This window comes from Acinonyx jubatus, chromosome D4, assembly GCF_027475565.1.
Source record: "Acinonyx jubatus isolate Ajub_Pintada_27869175 chromosome D4, VMU_Ajub_asm_v1.0, whole genome shotgun sequence".
Lineage (NCBI taxonomy): Eukaryota > Metazoa > Chordata > Mammalia > Carnivora > Felidae > Acinonyx > Acinonyx jubatus.
The window spans coordinates 75,261,259-75,288,554 of record NC_069391.1 but is presented as its reverse complement, the minus strand read 5'-3'; the positions used below and the strand labels follow the sequence as shown (position 1 = coordinate 75,288,554).

The 27,296-nt window shown below is 48.7% G+C and overlaps 1 protein-coding gene across 7 annotated transcripts in view; it reads left to right on the top strand.

Moving 5' to 3' along the window:
* PCSK5 (proprotein convertase subtilisin/kexin type 5) overlaps positions 1 to 27,296 on the top strand; it is a 452,241-nt gene that overhangs the window by 401,441 nt on the left and 23,504 nt on the right. For 6 of the 7 annotated variants that reach the window (XM_027041019.2, XM_053205259.1, XM_053205261.1 and 3 more), the window contains 9 exons: positions 1,770 to 1,812; positions 4,822 to 4,958; positions 6,050 to 6,250; positions 10,223 to 10,300; positions 14,248 to 14,331; positions 15,431 to 15,626; positions 21,923 to 22,140; positions 23,195 to 23,431; positions 26,293 to 26,520. In XM_027041019.2, coding sequence (XP_026896820.1) covers positions 1,770 to 1,812; positions 4,822 to 4,958; positions 6,050 to 6,250; positions 10,223 to 10,300; positions 14,248 to 14,331; positions 15,431 to 15,626; positions 21,923 to 22,140; positions 23,195 to 23,431; positions 26,293 to 26,520 — 1,422 coding nt within the window. The remainder of the gene's footprint in view (positions 1 to 1,769; positions 1,813 to 4,821; positions 4,959 to 6,049; positions 6,251 to 10,222; positions 10,301 to 14,247; positions 14,332 to 15,430; positions 15,627 to 21,922; positions 22,141 to 23,194; positions 23,432 to 26,292; positions 26,521 to 27,296) is intronic. The other variant, XM_027041020.2, reaches the window with a different exon arrangement.

Sequence of the window (27,296 nt, the reverse complement as noted above, 5' to 3'; positions counted from 1 at the left end):
GAGAGGAGAGCAACGTTTATGCACGTTCACAAGGCAATGAAGCCAGGGTTAAAACTTCGAACTAGACACAGATAGTCCAGTTCCCAGGCCGGTACCCTGTCCCCTGCATCATCACTAGGCTATTTCCACAAGGTTCTGGCAATCCCTGGTGAAGGGGCAGAGCCTCTGACAGAAATTTTGCCACAACAGGGGCCCCCGGGCGGCTCAGTCAGTTGAGCGTCCGACTCTTGGTTTCAGCACAGGTCATGATCTCATGGTTCGTGAGTTCAAGCCCTGTATCGGGTTCTGCTCTGACAGTGCGGGGCCTGCTTGGGATTCTCTCTCTCCCTCTCTCTGCCCCTCCCGTGCTCGCTCGCAGATGCTCTCTCTCTCAAAATAAATAAATGAAATTTTAAAAAAGAAAGTTTTCCACGATAACTCTTGGTGCAATGCATTAGACATATAGTGTGTAATACACAGTAGTATTGTCTTGAAACATCTCTGGGAGGATTCAAAGGGAACACTTGGCTATAGATTCAAGCAAGGCCCTACCGCCAAGAGGCAGACTTTGTGAACACCGAAATAGAGTCTGGAGTACATTAGGAAGGAGAGCCGTGCACAAAGTTCAAAGGACATAGTTTTGTTTAAGATCCAATTAAAGGTGACATACAATCTTCACGTACCGAAAGGAATCTTCTGAAAAGGAGCAATTGTTTTCCACCTCTGACTAGAAGGAAAAAGAGCTGAACCGGGGTGTCACGGGAACCTGTTGGTCACAGGCATGGCGGGCCAGCGGAAATCACAGAACGCCCTTCGTGATGGGATCTGGGAATTGGCGTCTTTCCGGGAGGGTTAAGAGGAAGGGAGATAGACTGACTTAGTGACTCTCAAAGTCCTTTCTCTCTCATTAAGTCCCCTGAAAGCTGCAGGAGAGGGTCCCTTCTCGGAGCCAACAGGAACACACGGAATCATTGTACCTAACGAGAACAGGACAGTTTCTTCAAGAGGGTCGTGAAGTGCGGAACACAAAGTGGATACTGTATTGGAAAAAAAATAATTGTCCAGATTTCAAAGGAGTCTCCCAGATGACGCTCCCTGACATTGGCAGGCATTTGGGGTAACTCATGGAAAACCTATCATTCGAGGGATGGAACCTCGCGGCCCCTTCCAAACGTGCACGTGTGGACATGCTTGAGGCCCTCCCCTCGGTAGAGGCCAGGGGGTGCTTAATGGAGACGGGTCTTAATCTGCACTTTGAAAACCTAGCAGCTTGGGACTACACTTCCTTGCAAAGCAGGGCCAGCTATTTATGAGAACTCTGATTTTCCTAGCTTTGATTAAAACAAATCACTGCATCCACCGTGTTACTAATTAACAACGGTGTAACCTGGGGGCGCCCGGGTGGCTCCGTAGGTTAAGCGTCCGACTTCGGCTCAGGTCATGATCTCGCATGTTTACGAGTTCGAGCCCCAATTCAGGCTCCGTGCCGCCGGCTCCGAACCTGGAGCCTGCTTCGGATTCTGCGTCTCCCTCTCTCTCTCTCTGCCCCTCCCCTGCTAGCTCTCTCTCTCTCTCTCTCTCTCTCTCTCTCTCTCTCTCTCTCAAAAATAAATAAAAAACATTAAAACATAAAATAAAAAGTGTAATCTGTTCAAATATCATTTCTGGACAGTCCACGTCACAAACCTATCTCAAAAGATTGTCTCAAGCCACAACTTTTCCAAAGCCCATTTCTCCAAATGATGGACTCTTGACAATTACGATGTCTCATTATTCTCATTGTCTTCCAGGTGATCCAGGAGCCTGTGCTTCATGCGGTATGGGGTATTACATGTGAGTCCGGCTGTTCTTTTCTGTTTTCATGGCACTAACTTTTCTGCAGTTTAAGCATTACTGACTTAATCCTAAATCCAGTGATTAAAGCAGAGAGGCCCTGCGGCCTGAAGCAACTCTGCCCCGTCAGGCTATTAATGAACGATTCTTGGATTTAGCAATAAGAGCCCAGCTGTTTTCTTGACTCAAAAGGACGCCCTCTTTTTCTTGGTCCTGGAAGTCACCCAACCTGACACTGGTGTCTAGGAATCTTGCCATGGGTTACCAGGATTCAGACCTTGCTGTTCACGGACAAACCTTCATAATAGACCTGACCCCCAAGCAAGCTATTCCCAAATGTCTGCACGGAGACCTTGTGCTTAACGAGAGTCAGGAAGTCCGGGAGGAAGCCAGGTACGTGGGTAGCTCTTAGCCATTTTCTGGGTAACGAGAGACACAAGACCACCAGATTAAATGCAACACAGATTAACAACCACTCCCAAAGTTCTCCAATTCAAACCTACAAATCAAAGATGGCATGTCTCAACGTCACCTTCCATTCCTATTCTAGTCTGCCTCCCAGGGCACATGGGCGCCTGTCTTGGAAGAAAAGCTAGGAAGGCAGAGGAGAAGAAAAGGAAGGCCTGGATGATGTATAAGATGCCTGGTTCCTTCCTGTCATGCTAAGAACTGGGGGGGGGGAGGGGGGTTGTGAGAAACTCCCACCCAGTTCTTCTCTTCACCTTTCCGTGAATGTTGCCAGGGACACGGGATTGACATTATTCTCCAGAAGAGAAAACTGAATCTCCGAGAGGCTCTCGGTTCCCTCATGTGGCCCCACAAGCCAGTTGGGGGGGGGGGGGGGGGTTCCGGGTTTGGGTCACCTCGGCTTTAGTGGGCTGGTTCCTCCCATCACCACGCTGCCTTTTGCCTCCATCACATTCGAGAGGCCCGAGGTGTGGTACTGGGTGAGAAGATGCTGAAAGGGGTGCGGCGCTTGGGAGGGAAAGGGGAACCCGACAAGCTGAAACTCAGCAAAAATAATCAGTCCGCCTTGTCATTACCTAAGCTGATGACAGTAAATGAGCAGAAAGCAATCTGTCAGCACATTCACGGTTGGCCTTTACCCAGCACGTGGCCCGCCACACACCGCCTCAGGCAGAGACGAACAGCAGAGATGCAAGCACTCCTTGGTGAAGTCACATGGTTGGGAGCCCAGAATGTTCCTTGAAGAACCAAAGAAGGAGAACTTAGACTCTCAGATAGTGGCCTCGCAGAAGCAGGCATTCCCACTTTGTTCTTCTTTGTTCCTTTTCTCTGCATCCCTCCGGCTTAACTGCACCCTTCCTCGTGTTGACACGGGAGCACACGCCTTGACCTCCTCTGTCACCTGACAGCATTCTGGTCATCCTCGGGGCCAGCCCTGCCAGGTGCTCCAGCTCACTGCTGGCCAACAACGAGAAGGCTTCGTAACCTCCTTTGAGAAACAAATACACCACAGGAAAACACCCTGTATCACTGAGAGTGAAACGTGAGGTGTTTCTTTCAAGAAACACACGTTTATAACCCTTTAGAATGGTTAGGAACTGGGTATAATGAGTGACACCCTGTATGATTGACGTTATTAACGAAGAGATGCAAAGCTTTCCTCTGGTATCTTGTCAATGCTGTGAAATTCATCAACGGGCAAAGGCCAACTTGATTCTTCTCCCCTTTCAGATGACCCTGTAATTCAGTGGAGTCTGAAATACAACATTCTACTGTAGCATGAGAAAGGACACTAGGCATAACAATATAAATACATGACAGCTAAGACACTTCACCCTTACTAATCTCGTGGCAGACATTTTGGTAAGCCACTTGAACTCTACACTGAGCTGTTTCCAAACGTCTGCCTGGAGACCTTGTCCTTGACAGAAGTCAGAAAGTCCAGAATGAAGCCAGTTACTTTTTATTAGTTCTTAATCATCCTCTGGGTAACACGAGACACAGACCACCAAGTTCAATGAAACGCAGATTACAACCACTCCCAAAGTTCCCCAATTCGAATCTGTACGTCTAAGATGGTATGTCTCGGGGCGCCTGGGTGGCTCGGTCGGTTGAGCGTCCGACTTCGGCTCAGGTCACGATCTCGCGGTCCGTGAGTTCGCGCCCCGCGTCAGGCTCGGTGCTGACAGCTCAGAGCCTGGAGCCTGCTTCGGATTCTGTGTCTCCCTCTCTCTCTGCTCCTCCCCCGCTCGTGCTCTGTCTCTCTCTCTTTCGCTCTCTCAAAAGTAAATAAAAATTTAAAAAAAAAAAAAAATTAAAAAAAAATAAGATGTTATGTCTCAACATCACCCTCCTTCCTGTTGCCATGTGGCAAAACCACACAAAGTGTCTTTCTGTTTGAATCCCAGGCCCGCCTTTAACTACCTATGGCACTTTGAGCACTTAACCTTGACACTCAGTTCCCTTATCTAGAAATTAAAGGCAAGTAATAGCTGCCATATTGGAATCGCATGGAGGTTTAAATGAGTACTAGATGCGGGGCGCCTGGGTGGCTCAGTGGGTCAGGCATCCGACTTCGGCTCTGGTCACGATCTCGCGGTTCGTGAGTTCGAGCCCCGCGTCGGGCTCTATGCTGACAGCTCGGAGCCTGGAGCCTGCTTCAAATTCTGTTGTCTCCCTATTTCTCTGTCCCTCCCCAACTTGCGCTCTGCCTCCCTCTCTGAAAAATACATTAACATTAAAAGAATTCAAAATAAATAAATACACGAGTCATAAATACATAATCAGTAGCCCATAAATACATCTCGGTGCTGCTTTCCTTCGCCCCAGCCTCTTCACAGCTGCCTTCATGAAGGGTCCTTAGGGTCCAGATCAACCTTGTTTGTTGAGCACATAGACCAAGAGAAGGTTTTTGCCCTTGAAACCCACATATCTATACCTATTAAACACGATGAGCGTACATATGTGAGGACATTGAATTCTGGTGGTTAAGAGAAATATGCCAACGTAGCTCACAGAAGAAACCCCATCTCCTCCCCGTAGGTTTCAGCACCACTGTCATAAAACGTGTCCCGAGAGGACCTACGGCGAAGGATCTGAATGTAAACCGTGTGACACGAACTGCAGCAACTGTGACCAGCAGGAGTGCTACTCGTGTGAAGAGGGCTTCTTTCTCCTGGGTAAGTGTGACAACGGCAGGGTGCAGAGGAAGAACAAAGGCTCCGGGGCCTCACCCGGAAAGGAGAGCCCCCGCCTGATCGGTCTGAGTCTTGCGCCTCTCGTCCGGGGACAGACTGTAATTTGGTTTCAGAATAAGCATTAGCTCAGACTACTTCTTTCTGCTTCTATTACTGTAGCGGAGTTCCTATTTCACTAATTAATTGCAAACATCTCCGAGCTGATGGAAACGAGAGTGAAAGGGGCGGGGGGCAGGAACACCCACGATAAAGGCCTTGAGAGGAGTCACCTGAAATATCCAGAACCTTGACTCTTCCTAAGCACTGTAACAGGTAAACAAGATCCTCTGGTCAGTTCTGGATGGTTAGGAAAGAAATACCCTACAAGTCTTGCAGTCCAAGAACTAATGGTCCAGTGCTCTCGAATGTTTGTGGGAGAGAGAGAGAGGGGCAGACAGCCCACCCAGACCTCCAGTGGTTCTATATGGACACTATTTTATTTGTTCAGGGCCCTGAGAATTGGCTAGGCTCTTAACCCCTTGAGCTAATAACCACTTTAAATTCCCCGCTAAAGGCGGACTTTAAATGTTGGATTTAAGACCCGTTCCTTGGTTGAAATAAGCTTACGCCAGCTTGGTTTCTTAAAAAAACGAACTCAAGAATAAATACACATTAAAAAAACTAAAAAAAAAAAAAAAAAAAAACCACAAAAGTTTAAAAGAAAAAGGTGGGGCGCCTGGGTGGCTCAGTGAAGCGTCCGACTTCGGCTCAGGTCATAATATCGCAGTGGGTGAGTTCGAGCCCTGCGTCGGGCTCTGTGCTGACGGCTCGGAGCCTGGAGCCTGCTTCGGATTCTGGGTCTCCCTCTCTCTCTGCCCCTCCTCCGCTCCTGTCATCTCTGTCTCTGTCTCTCTCTCTCTTTCAAAACGAAACAAGCATTTAAAAAAAATTTTTTTGAAGAAGTTTACAAACAAACTCCAACAAAAGTGTTCCCGAGACGCCCCTCGGCCTGTTTGGAATTGGCCTTGCACAGAGCACCAAGCCAAGCCAGCCAGGGACCCACCTTCCACCTCCCTCTCTGCGTTCTCACGTAGGCGGCACGTGTGTGCGCAAATGTGGCCCCGGCTTCTACGGCGACCCGGAGACGGGAGAATGTGAGCCCTGCCACTGGGCCTGTGAAACCTGCACCGGCTTTGGCCACCAGCAGTGTCGCACGTGCCGAGAAGGACTGCAGCTGCGGCAGGGGACGTGTGTGGGTCCCGCCCAGACCCCGGTGGAAGGCGAATTCTGGAACGGTATGTGCCTCCCGAGAGAGAAAGCGGCTGCCTGGCCGCCTTCTCTGCCTCCCTCCCTCTTTAACCCTCGCCTTCGGGATGTCCCAGAGATGCAGGCTGGGCAGGGAACAAAAGCTGGGAGTGGGCGTCTAGTCTGGGCCGCTCCCGCGGGCTCTGATGCTCCCGGCGGGGGGGGGGGGGGGGGGGGGGGGGGGGGGCGGGGGGGGCGGGGAGGGGAGGAGGCTGTGGTCGGTGAAACCCAGCGGGCGGCTCACGGGTGGCGTGGCCACCGGGTTTCTATTCCCGCGGAGGGGCGTCGGAGCTCGTAAGAGAGTCGTGTAGGGCAATCGCCCAGCGACCACTGTCTCCAAGATTTCAGAGTGGCTTCTGTCACGTTCGTGTATCTCCTTGTCACGGTAAAGGGCAACGGCCGGTAAGGGTGGGCGTCTTCGGTTGGACAAGGAAGAACCTCTGGCAAGTACCGGAGCTAAAGCTGGGTCAGCTGATCCTTCCGGCCGCTTGATCAGAACTTACCATCATTCAAGCTTGCCTTTTCAAAGCCCCCCGGCCCCCTGCTCCGGTTGCAGATGGGGAAAGTGGGCATCTTGATGGGGACAGGAGGAAAGATGCGGGAGCTTATGATCCAACAGCAAAGGCCTGTGTGTGTTCATTCCTACCCGCGTCCTCAGAACCGGCCTCCTCACCCTGGAGCCTCCGCCACGGGCTTCCCTGCAAGGTAGCTGCAAACTTCGATGACCTCTCGGTGTCTGTGGTGGTTAAAAAACAAAGCCCTCATCCTGCTGGGGAAAAAAAAAAATCTGACTCGCATTCTATGCAGAGACGCTCTCCGTTTGATTTCAAGGCGAGGATTTGTTGAAAAGGTCATTTCGGTGCAGAAGCCACGGGGGCCGAAGGGAGGTCCGCCGAGGATGAGTCTTCGAAGGGCCGGGGAGAGGGATCGATCCGGGGCCAGAGAAAGGCTCTTGCTGGGTTCCAGAGGAGGGACATCCAGGGCCACTGTCCACCACGACAGTGTCACCAATGTGACTTAAAGGAAAAGCAGCCCGGAGATCATCACAAACCCAGCAGCCAAAGGCCCCGGAGAACACGGGCCAATTTCAGAGACGTAGCTGGGAATAAAATCATTCAATCCAGATTGGGATATCTTCCGTGAATTATAGCTGGACCAAAAACGCTGAAAACGAGTTTGTCTGGCATTCAGGCATTTAAGAGGCAGCGCGAGCCAAGAGGAAAATAGTCTGGTGCTGTGTTTCTAGCTCAGAACATCTGTATTTTATCTGGCATCCAGATGATGAAAAGGTCCAGGGAGCCAAGAGTCAGAGCAGACTTGATTCCCCAAATGATTACATGTCCCTTTCAACCGGACTACGCGCTTCGCAAGCAGAATTCAGGCCTGGACTGTTCCCCTCCGTCGGAGCACCACACCCACCCCTCTGCATTTTCTACTATCAAAAATATAGTGTTTTTGAAGACAGGAAGGCATTAGTCCATTTGGGGAGTTAGCACTACTAAGGGATCGGGGAAGCAGATGAAAATGTTTCTCACGGCTGGACCAAAGCAGTAAAGTCAATGGCATGGCTGCCCTTCTCTAGGATCGAGGAAAGAAGACAGGCAGACTGTTAACAGAGGGGAAAAAAAGACGCGTCTTTTCGGAGCAAGGTGCGACTGAAGCTCTGCTTCCCCAGCACGGTTTAGATCCCACTGGAGTGGACCGGAAGTGGGAAATGTACCCCATCGAGACCCGGGAGCACTTGAGCCAATGCCAACAATCTTTCCCCCTGACTTCTAACTCTCAAAAAAAACAAAGTGGAGAGTGTAATCGGAGAGCAGAGGGTTCCAGAAAACAGCCACTAATTAGCCACCCCTTTAAGATGATGCAAAGCAGATTGCAGTCATCCGGGGTCGACTCCTGAGGGGGCCCGGACAAATTACAGATCGGCCGTAAAAGAATACAGCTGCCTAGGTGGTATCAGCAAGGTGCCGTCGCCGTTTGAAACACAGCTCAGATCCAGGCAGGGAAAGGAAAACGGGACTAACTTCAGTCCGTCCTTCACCCGCACAACTTCCGCGGCAACGGTGAGATCGCGTTTGCATCCAAAGACCACGACTGCCTGCGCTCTCTACGCCAGCACGTGTTGGAGAAGATCCCGTGCAATAAAAATCCAACCGGAGTTCATGGAACTCCTCTTTTCATAAGGTGGCCACTCACAACGACAGTGGCCACGGTGGGAGGCCATCATTCTTTGTTCATGACGCAGCCGGTGGGAATACTTCCTACCCTAGGCCAAGGATGGAGATCTCCCCACACGCTGGACCGTGCCTGGCAAATCCTTCAGCCGAGACTAAGTAATGGCCAACTCAACTCTGTTCTTCCTGCCAAGAATCCCTCGCACAAAAGTAGAGATCGCCACCAGATCCCCCGTCCCAGTTACTGACGTATGGTGGAGACCACTTAGTTCAGCGTCCCTTCCGCAGCAGCAGCAGCAGAACCGACATTAAATAGGCTGCCGATGGCTTGACCAGTGACTCAGGCATCACAGACCTACCACTGGGGCAAACATTCAGGCGTGGCAGGCCACGGCTTCTGTTGGTTTCCTGAAACCATTGTTGGGAATGGAAACAGCTTATTCTATTACTGTTAAGTCATTCGGATTTTCTTAGGCGGTTTCCCCCCGGGAGTGCCGGAAAGTCCTAAGAGTAATTACTGCACATTTCCCCTACCCACCCAATTCCATCATCGATTAAAACTGTGTTTGTAGCAGGCTCTAATTACACCTTCTGATGATGGTTTAATCTACAAAGCACAGACACAGTGAATTAACTTTTTATCTTTGACCACATCCTAACAATTTCTCACTGGCCTGTCTTTGGATCTTAATTCCGATGCCCTGAGGAAGCCTGAATCCCACAGTCAGTCACAAACACTGAGAGCCATACGTAAAAAATAAATCTCAATAGCGTGGAGGTACGTCGCCTACCTGTAACTCAGTTGTAGAGAACTTTAAAGATGCCCCGAAAATCTAACTTTTAGAAGGACTTTCTGGGTATATATAGTTGTCTCACTTAGAAGTGAGGGTCATGATCTTTCGGTTCATGGGATCGAGCCCCACGTCGGGCTCTTAGCTGACAGCGAGGAGCCTGCGTGGGTTTCTCTCTCTCTGTCCCTCCCCTACTCATACTCTCCTCCTCTCCATGCCCTCCACCCCCCCCCCAAAATAAGTAAACTTTAAGAAAAAAAGTAAAGCATATAAATGAAATAAAATAAGAACATGGAACTACCTCAGGCAAGTTCATTTTGAGAATTAAATGAGAGAACACACATAGAGCTCCCAGGACGGACTATGACACAATAAAAGTTAAACTACCATCCAACCCTGTAACCCGATTCTGGTCTTAACGCAGGAAATACTAGTTCACTATCTAAACAGTCTTCCTACGTCATGAAAGCAAGTAACTTTGGAGACCTAAAGAGTAATACAGGTCTGGGAAAAACAGTCCCAGAAAGAAGGTACCAAATAATGCTCAGCTTGGGACGTCTAAGAGCCAAGCAGAGTCCGGACTTAACTAATAATGTGTATACAGATGTCAATGACAGCTGTATTTAGAACCAAAAAAAAGAGGGGGGAGGGACGGGGTAATCTAAACATGTAACAAAAGAAAAAAATTAAGTGACTTATGGTTCATGCAAACGCACAAACCTTTAAAAATAGTGTGTTCAAAGAATTTTAATAGAAATGCCTATAAAAGTTATACTATTAAATATAAAATGGAGAGTCAGTATCATAGCCACAGATGTAAATGATTACGCAAACATATGTAATTATACTCACACGTTCAATGTAAAGACGGGACATCTACGTGCTAAAGTAGATGCCGCAGGCATTTCTGGGTGGGGAGATGATGGGCAGGACTTCTCTTATCTTTTTTTGTATTAAAAAAAAAACTTTTTTTTTTTTTTTTTTAATAAAAAAGAACCTGCACCCACTGCAAACCCATCTTTGGTGAAGACCTGGCCACAGAAACGACGGCGGAAGTTTCCAATCAAAAGAGGTAACAGGGAAATAGGGAGGAGACGACAATCCCAATGAAGCAAGGAGCCTCTGTGATTTAGAAACCAACCCAAGACGCTGGGCTACCAGGAGCAGATGGGGGTGCAGAAGTCACAAGACAAAAACCAGAAAGAGGTGGTGACCACAACGTAGGCGCTCAAAGGCCAAAGACGGGGAGGAAACTCAGCAGGAGAGTATTCTGGAACACATAGGGGTGTTCCTGATGTGCTGAGTGGTTCTGTCTGGGAGACGCTGTCAAGAGAAGCCCCTGTCCTTGCAAATCTGTAAGAATGGGCTGAAGAAAAAAAGCACCTTTTGCCTTCCCAGTCACCGTAGTATGATTTGGAATAGCAGGGACTGGAAAAAAACTAAATGGTCACCAGTGGTTACCAATTGGAAAAATGAACTATGATTCATCCGTGCAATGGAATACTGTCGAGACATAAACAAGAATCAGGGGGTTCTTCATGTACCGATAGAGAATGGTCCCCAAGATATAGTATTATCAAAAAATGTGATAAAGAGTGTGAATAGTTTGCATAAAAAGGGTGGAGAGAGGGGCGACTGGGTGGCTCAGTCGTTTAAGCGTCCCAGCTTTGGTTTCGGCTCAGGTCATGATCTCACAGTTCTCGAGATCGAGCCCCATGTTGGGCTCTGTGCTGGCAGTGTGGGGTCTGCTCGGGATTCCCTCTGCCTCTCTTTGCTTTTTTTTTTTTTTTAAACTTTGTGAATGTTGCTTATTTAAAAATTAAAAAAGCAAAATAAAACTTCTGTTTTATATGGCTTAGCTATACTCATTTCTCAAGGACCGACCACAGCACTTCCCTGGTCAAGGAGATTTTTTTTTCTTTGAGGTCTTGTCCAGTCCAGAATTTCTTGAGTGAAAAAAAAAAAAAGAAAAACTACAATCAAGGTCAAAATTTACTTGTGATTAAGTCACTAACCTTTGATACAAAAGAGCAGTGTCTGGGAATGACGCTTGGTTGCCCACAGTTAAGTGCTGTTAACTGTGTGTACAGAGCACCCTCTCGTGGCCATTTCCTGACATTACAGAAATTTATTCAAGCCTATGACAACCTGCCCAAATGTGAGATAGATGTAATTATAAATACATACGTATGTGTAGATAGATACATTCTAGCTTACAAAACAGTGGGAAAGTTCTTTAAAACTCTTATCTTTGCAAATTAAAAAAATAGTATAAAAACAATAAAATCAAAAATTCAACTCGTGGGGGGGGGGGGATTCAACCCCTGATCTAGACATAATAATATTAAAGGTTTCGATGCTGTCTGAAAAAGCTTTTTTCGCTATTATTTCAAGAACTGCCCTCGGCCATTAAGTATCTTTTTTTCTGTTTTATTGAAATCTAACTGACATACTACCCTATGCAGGCTTAAGGCTTACCACGTATGATGTGATGCTTTGATATACGTATGCACTGCACAATAATTACCACAATGAGGGTAATACATCTACCATTTCCATTGTTACCTTTCCTGTGTGCGTGTGTGTGTGTGTGTGTGAAAACCTAGTCTCTTAGCAGCTTTCACGTGCACAGTGCAGGACTAGCCATAGCCACCATGCTGCACATGACATCCCCCAGAACGAATTCATCTTATAACCACAAGTTTGTGCCTTTGGTCCCCTTCACCCCTTCTCCCCAGCTGCGCTCCTGATGCTGGAAACCACCAATCTACTCTAGGAGTTTGGCTCCTTTTTAGATTCCACGTGTAAGTGAGATCATACAGTGTTTCTCTCTCTCTCTCTGACATATTTCATTGAGCCTACTGCTCAAGGCTCATTCATCCATTTGTTCCAAATGGCAGGATTTCCTTCCTTCTATGGGTGAATAATTTTCTAATTGCATGAATACCCCACAACTCCTTTATCCATTCATCCATCGATGGACACTTCGGTGGTTGCCATGTCTTGGCCGTTGCAAACGACGCAGCAGGGAACGCAGGCGGGCGGGTATCTCTTCAAGATGGTGATTTCATTTCCTCCAGGTATATACACAGAAGTGGAACGGCCGGATCACATGGTGGTTCCATTTTTAATCTTCTGAGGCCCCTCCACACCGTTGTCCCCAGTGGCTGTACCCATTCCCGTTCCCACCAGTGGCGCACAAGGGCTCCCTTTCCTCCACGATCTGCATTTCCCTGGCGATTCGTGAGGACTGATGTCGGCAACAGAATCGTTGCTCACCTGCGCTGCCTTCTCTTTTGGGTAAAGTGATACCGTCAGGTTAAAAAGGCCTTCAGGGAAACCCCCGGTCCTGCCGAGGGGCAGGAGGACCACCGGCGGGAGAAGCCCAGGATGGGCATTCGCTCTGCACCAGGCTAACTGAGCTCTGAGCAGCTCCCCCGGGGGAGACTACACCAGTCAGTCTCCTGAAAAACGAGGGCGTATTGCTCTCCCCAAACTGGGACAAAAACTACCACTGAGCACAGCAGGATGATCATTTCTGTGCGCACATCTATATCTACATCCGCACCGATGTCTATCTACCCACCTCTGAATCTGGTTTCCTCTGGAGCAAGTCTCAGCGGCTGATCCACCGTAGCTCCTTCATAGAAAGCCCACAATGCCTCCCAGGGCCACTCCAGGTACGGAACAGAAGAAAGAGAGAGAGAGAGAAATAGAGCCAAAGGCTGGGACCCGGGGTGGAATGGTAACAAAGGAGGAAACGGGGAGAAAGGAAGCAGTATGGACTACCGTTTACTGAGCCACTCTGCGACCACATCACACACACGGTTTCATTCCGTCTTCGCGACGGTCCTATAAGGGAAGGACCATTTGCTTTTTCATTCCAGAGACATGGAAAGTAGGACTCTTCAAGTTTCATTGCCGTATCCATGGTTACCCTCCGTAAGTGGCACAGCTGGGCTCTGGAGGCAGGTGTCACTACAGAACCAACTATGGCAGACTGACCCTCGGGAAGAGAAGCAGCAGGACGCGGGGGAGGGAGGGCGGGAGGGAGGGAAGGGATGGGAATGGGAAGATGCCAACAATCGCTGACTGAGGGTCAGACTCATTCGTATCCCACATCCTGAGCCAGAACTTCTTTTTCTAATTGCTCCCCCCTGTGGGACTCATGCTGATCCCCAAGCCAGGCTTGAGACTCCGTCAAGATCTCCTGCACCGATTCAGTGATGTCGCTAAGGCTATTCTGTAGGTCGCGGAAACTGTCCCGCGGACTTGCTGACATCCTGGAAAAGCCTGGCCGGCGAATGCTCTTGGAGGGAAAGGGAGAGAGGAACACCTCGAATGTTTCCCAGGTTAATGGTGGGTTGACCTCGGGTGGTCTGCTGATCACCTGCCCAACCAGAAAGCTCAACGGTGGCTCCATCATGTGAATGTTTAATGATAATTTGAGGGACATAGAGTTAGGTTTGCTTCCCACAAATGGCTACTCTGAAGATCACAGAGACCAAGCATTGCCCGATCATGAGACCTGGTTCCAAAGAACAAAAAAAGAAAGAAAAGGAAAAAAGTTGCTCCACGAAAGGCGCGATGAATTCTCAGTTATCCTCTTAGACTGAAGAGAAACGGTCATCCAAGAATCTTGGGGAAAGAAGGGATGACCTTTAACCAGAAAACTCTTTATGTGCGCATACACACAAGCAATACTCCCACAGACTGCTGACAGACGAAGGAAGGAACCCGTTGTTAGTTCAAACATCCCTTTGGTGTCGAAGGTTATTCTGTCAGTGGATTTGCAAAGCATGTTTTGATAATCAATTGTCAGCGGAGAAGGAAGAGAAAAAATAAATGAATAAAGCCCACCATGTAGGCAACGAGTGGGTACCAGTGTTTAGCCAATGTAAACCTGAAGGGATTCTATTTGGGCAGGAAGGCAGAGGAGATTACCCCCCAAGACCCCTCCCCACACTGTAATAATGCCTGTTCATAGAACACTGACTTCTGGTTTCTGTCCCCACACAGACATTTTGAGAGGACACCAGCCTTGTCATCCTTCTTGTGAAACCTGCAATGAATCGGCGACCCTGTGCACTTCGTGTCCAAAAGGTCAGTGTGGAGGGTGACAAGGGGCGGAAGGGGCCGAGCCAATTTGCTGTCCCTTACGTACAGGTATTGGCATCTTTACGTAAAAGTTTTGCAGGAATCAATCTAGTCTCCTCATTATTCCTATCACAGGGAATGCAGGGACCCAAACAGTGACCTCTTGTAAAAACTTGCTCTCAGAGGCACCTGGCTGGCTTAGTCAGTAGAGCATGGAACTCTTGATCTCGGGGTGGTAAGTTCGAGGCCCACGTCGGGTGTAGAGATTACTGAAAAATGAAATCTTTATAAAAAAAAAAAAAAGCTGGCTTTCAAAGGAAAAAGAAAGAGGAAAGGAAAGGAAAGGAAAGGAAAGGAAAGGAAAGGAAAGGAAAGGAAAGGAAAGGAAAGGAAAGGAAAGGAAAGGAAAGAAAGGAAAGAAAGAAAAGAAAAGAAAAGAAAAGAAAAGAAAAGAAAAGGTTCTTATCCAAAGGCATGATGAGGCTATCTGTTGATTTTGCCACAGAATTTGTTAGGGTATCTGGGTACGTGACATTTCTAGAAGTTCCATTACTCCCCCCCTTTTGTTTAGTGTTTTTTATTTTTGAGAGAGAGAGAGAGAGAGAGAGAGAGAGAGAGCACCAATGGGGTAAAGGCAGAGAAAGAGGGAGACAGAGGATCCAAAGCAGGCTCTGCACTGACAGCAGAGTCTGACAAGGGACTCGAACTCACAAATCATGAGATCATGACCCGAGCCAAAGTCGAATGCTTAACCGACTCGGCCACCCAGGGGCCCCTAGAAGTTCCATTACTCTTTAAAGTTCATTAGCCATGGGGTGCCTGGGTGGCTCAGTCACTTAAGTGTCCAACTCTTGGTTTTGGCTCAGGTCGTGGTCTCACGGCTGGTGAGTTTGAGCCCCGTGTCAGGCTCTGTGCTGACAGCATGGAGCCTGCTTGAGATTCTCTCTCCCTGTCTCTCTCTGCCCCTCCCTGCTCATGCTCTCTCGAAAACTAACATTTAAATTAATTAATTAATTAGTTAATAATTAATTACTTCATGGACGTGTGTGCTGTTGGACCAGACACATGATGACCGTCTGATCTGCCTTCTTCCCTGGGCTTCTAGGCACGTATCTGTTGGCCCAGGCCTGTGTCTCCTCGTGTCCCGAAGGCACATGGCCCTCGGTGACGAGTGGCAGCTGCGAGAACTGTCCGGAGGACTGTGCCTCCTGCTCTGGAGCCAATCTTTGCGGAAAGTGCCGGACTCGGCCAGACTTCCCTCTCTTCCTCCATGAAGGCAGGTGCTACACCAGATGTCCTGAGTAAGTGTCCCTCTTCCTTTCACGTCCGGGTCTGGTTCATCCTCCTGTACCCGGAGGACAATCCCTTCTCGCACCAAAGAAGCCCTGTCCCGTGTTCCTGGTCACAGAGCCGCCGAAAGCGTCCCCTCGCGACTCTGACATCACTGTTGGCTGCAGCAGCCAAAACATACAGAAGGCCAGATGCATGCTTCGCCCTGGTGACTGCTACATACACACATTTTCACTCTTGCAAAAATACATTCTTTTTCCACCTTGTCTTTAGTTGCTTTTTTCCCATCACAAGAGTCAGACCGTGATGGGCTGTGAACACATGAATGAATCTCTTCTTCTGAAATGTTTATAGTAGGTAAGGTAGGAGGTCTACATCATAAATATAGAATAATACCTGGTTAATTATTTATTGATTCCTCATGGTTCCCTCGGTCCCCTGGTTTCTAATTCCTTCTCTCTTCCCATCAGTGGCTCTACCTCCAGGATTTAACAGGGAAGTGGAAAACCTCAAATGGAAAAGTATATCAGGAAACTTACAGTGACGAACAACAGAAATCCTAGGTAGAATCCTAAGTAGAAGTGTCCATCCTGAGACAAAATGGGGTAGATTTTGTCACGTAACAAGGAGTTTAGAAATCCAGCGTTGGTTACGTGAGTGGCCAACGCTTCGTTGAAAACCCACAACCTTTACATTTTGCTCTTGGATCGCGCTTAGCCTGTCCTCCCCGGAGCCCCTTCACATCTCATTAGCCAGAAGGCATCACTTGCATTTCCAAAACCGATCTCGGTCAAGAGGGATGGACACAGAAGGATCGGTTTAAGCTAAACACAGTTCACCCCTGAATACCCCCATAAAATCAGAACACTGACAGCCAGGCAAACTGGAAAGAGGAAGGCACGAGTAAAGTTTGGGGAAGTGACCGACAGAATCTGTTGTGAGGAATTCGAAATTTCATTTGCTCACTGATTCAAAAGAACTCGATGACAGATCCACAAGATCTATCTCAGTAGTGGAGAGAGCGAGAGCATTAGCATCTGTATCCACTACTCACAGAGCCTGGAGGTACAATCGTAAGTCACGGTACTCCAGGAGCTCCCAATCTAGCAGAGAAGCCAAACACATTCAACTCAATTCCGCCGATAAATATTTAGCACCTACTAGGTGTTGAGAATCGCTATTGGAAGCTAAGGTATGAGCAACTGAAGGAAGTCTGAGCCTGCAAAAGGCTTACAATCCAGTAGGGGAGGTTTATATCAACGAGTGTCATCCTTCTCAGGGCCTAAATACACAAAAGGCGAAAACATTCCCAGGGAAAGGAAACCACGTAAAAACAGCTACTTGTCGAGTCTTGTGATGTCCCGACACCGTGCTAAGGGCTTCCAATGTATGACCTCACTAATCCTCGCAAGAATCTTCTTTTCTGCTGTTTTCTGCTGTTTCGAGAACGAGGTAGCATGCCAGGATCACACAGCTAATCCCTGGTATGGCGAGGATTTTACCCCAAATCTCTCTAGCACTTAAATGTATGTGCTTAGTCATCACACAATGCCACCTTCTCATCTAACTGGGGTTTCTTTTTTTCAAGAACAGCTTACATATAATTTAACACCACGCAATTCCTTCATGCCAAGCGTACAATTCAATGGCTTTTGGGATATTGCCGGAGTTGTGTAATCATCACCACAATCCATTTTAAAATACTTTCATCACCCCAAAAAAGAAACTCCGAATTTCCCCCATCCCTAAACAACCACTAATTTACCTTCTGTCTCAATAGATTTGCCTTTTCCTTGATATTTCACAAAAATAGAACCCTACAAAATGTGATCTTTCGGGCCGGTTTCATTTACTTAGCGTATTTTCAAGGCTCCTCTCCAGCTGGGTATTTGAGAAGAGGCTTAAGAGTGAATAGCTCTTAAAGCATTTTGTCAGGCAGACAGTAGGGGAAGGGAAGGAAACCATCAGCCGGGGAGAGAAGGAAGGATGATGCAAGAGAGAGTCAGAAAACTCCCAGCCCAGCCGCTTCAACAACCACACTCCAGCCTCAGCAAAGCTAGCCAAGACACGAGAGAAAAATGAAGGTGAAGCCCCGTAACCTACTTCCCAAAGTCCATCATTGCCTCTTCGTTAACCTCTACCATGGTGGGACTCAACCGACTGCTGTTATCATCACCTTACTTATTTAATCATTCCCACCCTTTGCCAACTCCATCTTGGATTCTTTGAACGTTACGGGAATTGATAATGCAGTAAAGCGAAGAAGAAGGAGCAGCGTTTGGCCTCCCTCCAGTGAGCTGGTGGCTCAACGCTACCCCAAACCAGGATCGAGCTGCTCCTTGAAGCAATGGGACACCATGCAGATACACAGCAGCCAAGATATTCTGTATTTTTTGAGCGGTAGGGAAGCCACCGACATGGCCCAAAAGTCCTGTAGACTACAGAATCGTGAGCATGTGCCCTCTGCTTTGAGTAGGGTGGGTTCCTTCCAGTAGCCCCACCCCCCCATTCTTGTGTTTATAAAAAAAAAAACAACAGGGAAGATAAAGTCTGAGGAACGTATAATATCTAGCTTGGCTTGGTGGCTTTGTTGCTATTTCTGAGAAAACACCCTTACGGGTGCAATCCATCCTCCAACAGCAGTCAGACTTAGACCAGGACTACAACCTGCAGTGAAATGGCCGCCAAATATTCAGAATTACTTACAAGTCAACCGTAGTGGCCACGACTTTTTCAAATATGGTACATGCTCATGAAAGAGGAAAGCCTGAGTAGCAGCATACATCATTGACGGCGATTGTTTAAAAGGCGACCAAAAAAAAAAAAACAAAGTGTGCTCAAATTCACCAAATAGGAATGATTTGAAACTCCGATGGCAGGAAAACAATGTTCCGTCAAGCGCTGGCTGTCGCTGTCTTAGGTGTCTATAGAAACCAGGTAAAGCTCCATCCACAACCACACAGCTCTTGTGACATACATGTATCTGGGTCAAACAACCTCCATATAAAGTACTTTGAAATTAACTAGGTAATACAAATGGCCATTTCTTCTCCAAAGAGATATTCTTTTTCTTCTTAAATGAAAATAACAGGGAAGTCAAGCATTAACAACAAGAAAAAAAGTTTTGTAAAGGTGAGGAGAACATAGCAGGACCAAGTACTGGGCAGGTCCGTGGAGAGAAGGCTGCTTTTCACAAAGGGGTTCTGCAGAAGAACCTTCCGGCTGATTCCCAACAAGTTCCTGAGATTTACATATTTTTCAGTTAGCAGTTATCTTCAATAGTGTGTGTGTGTGTGTGTGTGTGTGTGTGTGTGTGTGCGCGCGCGCTTTCTTTTTACCATTTGAAGTGAATAAAATTCTATGCTAGTGAGGAATCACTAAACAAAATATTGAAAAAATAATATCCAATTAAAAAAATCTTTTTAATATTTATTTTTGAGAGAGAGCGAGCGAGCATGGGGGCGGGGGGCAGGGCAAAGAGAGAGGGGGACAGAGGATCCCAAGCAGGCTCTGTGCTGACAGCAGAGAGCCTGATGCGGGGCTCAAACTCACAAACTGTGAGATCATGACCTGAGCTGGAGTCAGATGCTTAATTGACCGAGCCACCCAAAGAAATAGCATCCATCTGAATCTTTCTCATATCCCATCCCTTGGGCGTTTTTCTGTTCCTCCTCATTCTTCCGTGTTTTAGACTCTTGTGATTATCTTGACGCAAACTTGACCCGACCTGCTTAACATTTTGTGTTCTTTTTTGACTGAATCCATTCCTTTTACGTTAGCATCTCATAGGACATCCACTGACTCCCCTAGGAGAAGAATCTGGAACAGGTTCTTGGTGCTGCACCTTTTCAAATTCTATACTCGAACCGCTCGTGTTCAGTGTCCAGAAACAATTCTGTAGGGACCTTGGCCAGGCAGAGCGCTGAAAATCCCCCAGGGGTCAAGTGATAGCCCACGAACCAAAGCCTCCAACCTCTAAGCACAAGATTGGCTCCTTAGTCAGTGCCCCTCCTAAACTACAGAGTGTGGCTGGCCCCACCCTGAGTCATTCCTTTCTTCAAAGGATCAAATGTGGTCTGTTGGGTCTCAAGGAATAACAAAGACATTCACACCCCTTGGGAAATTCCGAGAGTTTAGAAGTTAGCTGGGGAGGAAAGCCAGGCCTCTCTTTGGGTGAGGCCAAAGCCCTCACTATGTACACAGAAACAATGAACCCATGAAACTCTCATTCAGGTAGAAGACGTGACATGCTTGAGAATGCACTAATTTCCTTACCTTCAAATTTCTCAAATTCAGTCAAGCTCTTGCTGGGCATGTAACACATTTCTACCCACTGTCCTGCCAAATTCACTTTTAAGAGACTGACGTGGCTGGACACAGTTGCATTGGCTTTGACTCTTCCCCACTGTGGACCAAACCAGCTAAGATACTCGTGCATAAGGAAGCCTGGTCCTGGCTTTCATCTGGATTCGATTGAGTTCTTCCTCTTCTGCTAAACTGCTTCTCCTCCAATTTTTCTTTCTCGCAACCACATAAGGTACGTGACTTTTATTCACGCCTGTCCTATTTTGTCCTGTTTCTTCCTGATACATTCAATACGTTTTTGCTTACTGAATAAATACCAAGGGAGAGCTGCAAGAACGATTAGATAGATGTAAAATGCCTTAATTAATTAAGACATCAAGTAAAGACGCCGGGCAGGATCCCTGATTGGCGTTCGGATTCAGACGTGACTCTAGGACATTGAGCAGTTGCTGCAATTTTTCACCCTTCCGTGGATCCGTGTCCTCTGCTTGTCAATCTGCAGCAACTCCCACGGAGACAGAATGGACTTCCCTGACCCTTGACTTTGGCCAGGGTTGATTTAGCCAACGGGATGTTAGCAGAAGGCAAGCAGAGGCTTAAAACGGGTGTGCCTGGATGAACCTGCCCCCTCGCGCTTCTGCCGTGACTAAGAGAAGAACGTGCCCCACGAGGTCCCTGTGCCAGGGAGGACAAAGTGATGTGAAGACGACCTGGGCCTAGTGCGCACCTTGGGGCCAAGCCTCCTTCCCCGGAGCACATGCCTGAGCTCTTCTAGTACAGTGACACGAGTTTCTCTGAGCGTAAGCTCAGCCTAAATGTGGCTCCCCACAGACGGACAAGGGATGAGCTCTGGGGTGTTTTGTTACACGGCGATAACTGACTAACGGAATGCAAATCACAGAAAACAACTGGAATAGGTACCTATGACATCGGAAGCCCACGTTCTCTATACTGGTTTATGATTTCCCTGCTTCTGCAAGTTCCAGCTCTTGCCTTCAGCTTTTTTCGTCAAAGAAACGACCTCTATTCCCCTCGTCTTCCAAATAGATTTGAAAAGGTTGAGGCTTTCAGATTTGCTGTGCTCACTGAGCAGTGAGAGATTTCTATGGCACGATAATTTCATCATGCAGGTGTACAACGTATATACAGACATCAGATTCCACCTGGAAGAAAGCCAATCAGGTAAACATACATTCCAATAACAGTGACTCCAAATACGTTTGCTGCTGTGTGCGAAGACCGGATGTGTGTGTTTCACAGAAGCCCCCAGAGGTTGGCTGAGAGCAGTCAGAAGCAAAAGTGGTTCCAGTCTGACAGGGCCTTAAGCCTTGTGAGCCTTTTAAAAACAGTTGTTTAACTTAACTATTAACATTGCATATTAAGTATCAAGGTAAGTAATCTCTTAAATTAAAATTCTTCATTAAAAAATGGATTGAATAAATACATTTTCTCCTCGAACATTAGACTCTGACTTCAAAAAAAAAAAGAAAAATGATGGGGCACCAGGGTGGCTCGGTCAGTTGAGCAACCCGACTTCAGCTCAGGTCATGATCAGTCACGATCTCACAGTTTGTGAGTTCGAGCCCTGCACTGGGCACATTGCTGTCAGCACAGAGCCCACTGCATATTCTCTGTCTCCCTCTCTCCGTGGGGCTCCCCGGCTCGTGCTCTCTCTCAAAAATAAATGAACCTCTTAAATAAAGAAAATAAAGAAAAAAAAATAGGAAGTAAAATGGGGACATCAGAAGATGGCTAAACTATATACAAATGAACAAAAGTCGTTTCCAAACAAACCAAATTCGCAGGGATAGTACCTAGGACTTTCACTTGATCTTCCCACATTTGATCTCTGCCCGCACTCCCTCGGGAAGCTGACGGACTCATCCTGCCCGACGGCACGAGCAGCGCCTCTGGTTTGCTCAGTCCCAAACCCTCTGCCACCAGGCGTGGCTCACTTCCCTAGTGGGAAGGCTTCTCCAGTTGTGCCCTGTCCTCCCCACAGGGGCTTCTACGCAGAAGACAGCGCATGTAGGCGCTGCAGCGCCCCCTGCGGAACATGTGAAGGAAATGCCACCAGCTGCCGCTCTTGCCGAGGAGGCTTCGTCTTGGACCAGGGAGCATGCCGGGAAACCTGCCCCGAGAGGCACGTGGCCATGGACGGGGTGTGCAAGCCTTGCCCCAAGATGTGTCAGGACTGCATCCATGAGCAAACATGCAAAGGTACCCGGAGGGGGGGGGGGGGGGCATCCCAGGGGAGGATATGGCTCTCCCAGCCACCCCCGCTGGGCACTGGGGGGGGAGGTCCGTGCAGAAGGAGCCAGTCTCCTTACCTTTACTGGAATAGATCTACCTCTGTGCACGTCACTGAGGACATCGAGAGTGAGATAAAGCCTTTCCATTATGGATTCTGCAAGTGAAGACAGACGAGAACCCCTTTTCTGCATGTGTACTGAGCCCGGGGGGTGTGCCAAGCTGTCCCAGGCGCTAGAGATACATATAAGAACCCAAAGTTCCTGCCTCCTCGAGCTCAAAATCTTACAGGACAGACCGATACTAATGAAACACAGAGGTAGCCAGAGAATCGCAACTCTTAAAAAAGAAGTGAAAGAAAAATTCAGGCAGCAGTTAAGGCTCAGAAGAGCACTCTGGCTAGGAATTCTTTCTCTGGAATTATCTCCAGGAAAGGCTGTCTTGATTTCCTCTCCAGAGTAAGACTCATCTCACTGGCACGGTTCTATCGAAAGGATTCTCTTGGCGCGATTGAAAGCGTTTTCTTGGTTTCCCCCCAAATAAGAGAATGAGTCAAAATCAAAGAAACCCACAGTGCCCTCCTCACGCTGAGTAACCGCGTCTATTTCACTGATCTACCCTAGCAGTGAATAAAAAAATTAACTAACGCAAGAATTCCTTAACCACTTGGGGATCGAACAGAGTGCGAGGGGCTCAGTACAACTTTAAAAATCCGTTACAGCCTTCCGGGTTTTCAAACGATACCCCCAGCATCTCCGCCACCGCCGGTCTGCGCCACAGCACTGCGATTTTCTGGAACCTCCAAGGGGCTGATCATTTCGGGCTGGAAACCCTGCACCTTCTCCTCAGGCCCCCCTATGTGGTCTTCTCTCCCAAAGTTTGGAGACGTGGGGGATGCGCCCTGGCAGGGTGGGCTTGGGACGCACACACGTTAACACCCAGGTCGGCGGAGTCCGTGTGGAAGGAATGAATCCCTCTCTCCTGTGCCCCAGGGCTAACTTGCCGTTTCCTCCTTCCCCCCCAGAGTGTATGCCTGAGTCTGTCCTGTACAAGGACATGTGCCATCAGTCCTGTCCCCGCGGCTACTACGCAGACAGACGCCAGTGTGTCCCCTGCCACGAAGACTGTCTGGAGTGTGATGGCCCCTCAGCGGATGACTGTGTCCTCTGTGCTGAGTCGTCCTCGGTTCTCTATGATGGACGCTGCTTGGAGGAGTGTCCGGCAGGGACTTACTATGAGAAAGAGACCAAGGAGTGCAGAGGTAAAGACTTCCGGGGGCGTGGCCAAGCGCTGCACCCCGGGGCGCCTGACTCAGCTGTGGGTTTCTGCAGAGGGCAGGTGCTGGGGTGTGCAGGGTTCCGGCCCCAGAGCCGTCACCCAAGCCATTTCCCTCCTGCTCCAGAAAGCAGCTTTTGAATCGGCTCTAACTTATTATGTCTTTTTTTTTAATGAATCGCGTTCACAAGCTTTGACCATGTTAACTCTTCTTAATAATAAATCAGGTTGACCCTCGTCACAACAGTGGCTCCGAACTGCTGATCAAAAAGAATTCTCGTGGGGTGCCTGGGTGGCTCGGTCGGTGAAGCGTGCGACTTCGGCTCAGGTCATGATCTCACGGTCCGTGAGTTCCAGCCGCACGTCGGGCTCTGGGCTGACGGCTCAGATCCTGGAGCCTGTTTCAGATGCTGTGCCTCCCTCTCTCTCTGCCCCTCCCCTGCTCATGCTCTGTTTCTCTCTGTCCCAAAAATAAATAAACGTTAAAAAAAAAAAAAAATTCTCCTGTGAAGCTTCCCAGGGGAGATAAGGCTTTGAAAGTCACCCAAAATGGAAGCTTTTTCTTTTTAACGTTTATTTATTTTTGTGAGAGAGAGAGACGGGGGGGGGGGGGGGGGGGGGGGGGCACAGACAGGGAGACAGAGGACCCGAAGCAAGCAGGCTCTGTGCTGACAGCTGCAAGCCAGATGCAGGGCTCGAACTCACGAACTGTGAGATCATGACCTGAGCCGAAGTCAGATGCTTAACCGACTGAACTACTTGGGCACCTCATATGAGAGGGTTTGGTTTGGTTTTGTTTCTTAAAACTTGAAGCCACTGAAGGTTTACAGCAGCATACGGAAAGCCATAGAGAATTTTCTCAGCGCCTCCTCGGTTCCTCCCTAAGATTTCCCTCCTTGCCTCATCCGCTTCAGCAGCTCCTTCCCTGGGACCACCTACTCGGCACTTTCAAGTAGAGGTCTGTTATTGTTTGTGCCTCCTTATGTTTGAGCTGGGTATAAACTGCTTGCCTCAGAGCAGGATAAATAAATTGCCTGTTACTAGAATCCTCAAACAAATGAATCATTCCGGGTGAACTTTTCCAGAGTTCCAGGGTTCATTCCAGCTAGGCAGCCAGTCGGAACTTTGCCCCGTGTTGCCACCAAGCAAACACTGGCCAGGTAGGCAGAGGGGGTCCCAACGGCAGCGGGGGCTTGAGGGCGCGCGCCCTTGCCAGGAAAAGCCCAGAACGTCCTCAGGCAAACGTTGTGCGTGTCATGGGACAGGAAGATGGAGCTGGCTCCCGAAGTTTCTGCTCTGGCTCTGTGATCGGGGTATACTTTTTTGTGTGTTTGACGGAAGGCACCCTTTAGCGTCAACCTGAAAGAACACGGGCTCAGAAATGCGCAGAGGACGGGGCGGGAGCGAGCCTGGGGGTCCGTTTCCTTGACAGTTTAGCCACTCGGCCGGAGTTCTGAGGTGCCACCTTGCCTGTGCTCGGGCAGGAACAGAGGGTCAATTTCTGGCCCTTTTCTGTTCAACAACAAAGGTAATTTGCCACGGGGAAGACTTTACAGGCCTCACAGTACGTTTACATGATTTACCTGATTTAATTTTCTCATTGAGAAAGGCCCCTGGTTCCCATCCCCGGTTGCCCATTAGAATCGCCTGGGGAGCTTTAAAACAACAACAACAACAACAAACAAACAAACAAAAAACCCCCACACAACCGTACAGATGCCTGGGCTCCCCTCAGGCCAGCTCAACTGTTGGGAACTTGAGGCCTCTCCTTGCTAGGCCAGGGCACCCGCCACCAGCCCAAAAGCAGACTGAGGGAAGCTGGTACCGGGAGAAATAAAGATGCAGAGAAGCATCCAGAACCAAGCAAGATCTCCTCTAAGAAACACAAGGGCTTGGGATCCATTCAGATCACCCAAATTATCCACTATGAGGTAGCATAGGCACCTCTAAGAATCCCATACCTATCCCAAGGCACTGGGGCAGAAAGCGCTCTTAGTAAACTCCTGGGTTCAGCCCCTAATCCTGCCCTTTACCAGCCTCAGTTTTCTGACCTAGAGAATACTAATGCTGTGTGTCTATGCATTCAGTGAGCCCTTATTGGGGGCCTGCTATGTGCCGTGCACTCCTCCGGGCCTGAGGAAAAGCGGGGGACGATTTTCAGGCAGATTCCTGGCCTCACGGAGCTTATGTTCCACTGGGGAAGACAGACTCTAAAGAAGGCAAAAGGAAAAATAAGTCAAGGGAGGGGACAGAATGGAGTCGCAATTGGAGAGAGGGAGCCTGAAGATATCATGGACAAACAGAGGCAACAAACCACACATATATCTAGAAAAGACCTCTAGGCCGAGGGAACAGCAATTGCTAAAAACCCCGAGGGGGGAATGAATTGCTGTCATTTTGTCTAACAGGAATTTACTGAGAGCCTGTTGTATGCCAGGCCCTCTCACAGGTACTATGCATTCATCAGTGACTACAAAAGGGGCCTTTTTTTTTTGGGGGGGTCAAGGGGTAATTGTAACACATCCCAACAATTGTTCCATTAGTGATACGCTCAAGGTGCTCTGGGAGGTCAGCGGGGGACCACAGAACAAGAGTTACGGTGGTGAATAGGCCGCACGCACATCATTACTTTATTGCTGTTTTGGTAATTTTGCAAGAAGGGGCTCTCTAGTTATTAGAGAGAACGCTCTACGCAGAGTCCCAAGGGCCGTACCCAACTCACGGCCCCCGGCCCTTGGCCCAGAGCCCTAGAAATCTCTAAAGGAACTGAGGAAGGAACGTGAACACGCCCTCCAGGGGCGCCCTGGCCCTCTCTCACTGCGTCTCCTGCCCGCACCCCGCCCACAGAGTGTCACAAGTCTTGCCGGACCTGCTCGTCGCCTGGGACCTGCACCACCTGTTGGGAAGGCCTGGGGGTGGCCAGCCACGGACGCTGTGTGCCTCACAAGGAATGTGCCCCCGTTGAGTACTGGGATGAGGCTCTGGGATGCAAGCCCTGTCATGCTAAGTGTTTCCGCTGCACCGGGCCCGCAGAGGACCAGTGTCGCACCTGCCCGAGGGACAGCCTTCTTCTCAGTGAGTTGCTTTTCCTCTGGGGCGGGCTCTCTCTCCCTCCATGGGGGAAACTGCCTTGCACGATGCCTGGGGCCCGGTCGATGGGTACGGTCTTTCTAATTTTTCACTTTGTATTTGGAACATGTTCAAACCTATAGAAAAGGCAAAAGCGCAAAGAACGCCACACGGGTGCCCTTTACCCACTTGACCCGCTGCTAATCTTGCACCCCGTCTGCCCGATCGTGAGCGTGGTCTCAGTCTCTGTCAATGTGAATGCCACGATATATTTGTTTCCGACCACAGTACAGTTGTCAATGCACGTGAATTTAGCATCAAGACTATTTCATCTGTTTTCTAATTTTGGCAATCCCCCTGTAGACCAAGGTCCAGTCTCCAATCAGGTACTGCTTCTAGTTGCCATGAGTCTGAGGCCCCCCCCTTAACCTGAAACGTTGCCACAGACTTTTTTTTCTATATAATATTGGGATTTGAGAAGAATACAGCCCCTATCCCTCTGTTGACGTCTGTGCGAAGTTTCCCACGATGAGACAGAGATCATGCACTCTCAGGCCAGAATGCTTCACAGGAGGCGTCGCGCCCTTCTGGAAACCCAGGATGTTCCCCTGCCCCTCATCAGTGAGGCGAACCACGGCCCTCTGTTCAAGGTGCTGTCCGATGTGTCCACTGCTTAGTTACTATTGTCCCTCGCAATTAATAAGCAGTCCGTGCAGGGACGCTTTACGAACATGCAGGCATTCACCCCCTCATCAAAATTTCCCCTTGAGTTTGCATCCGCT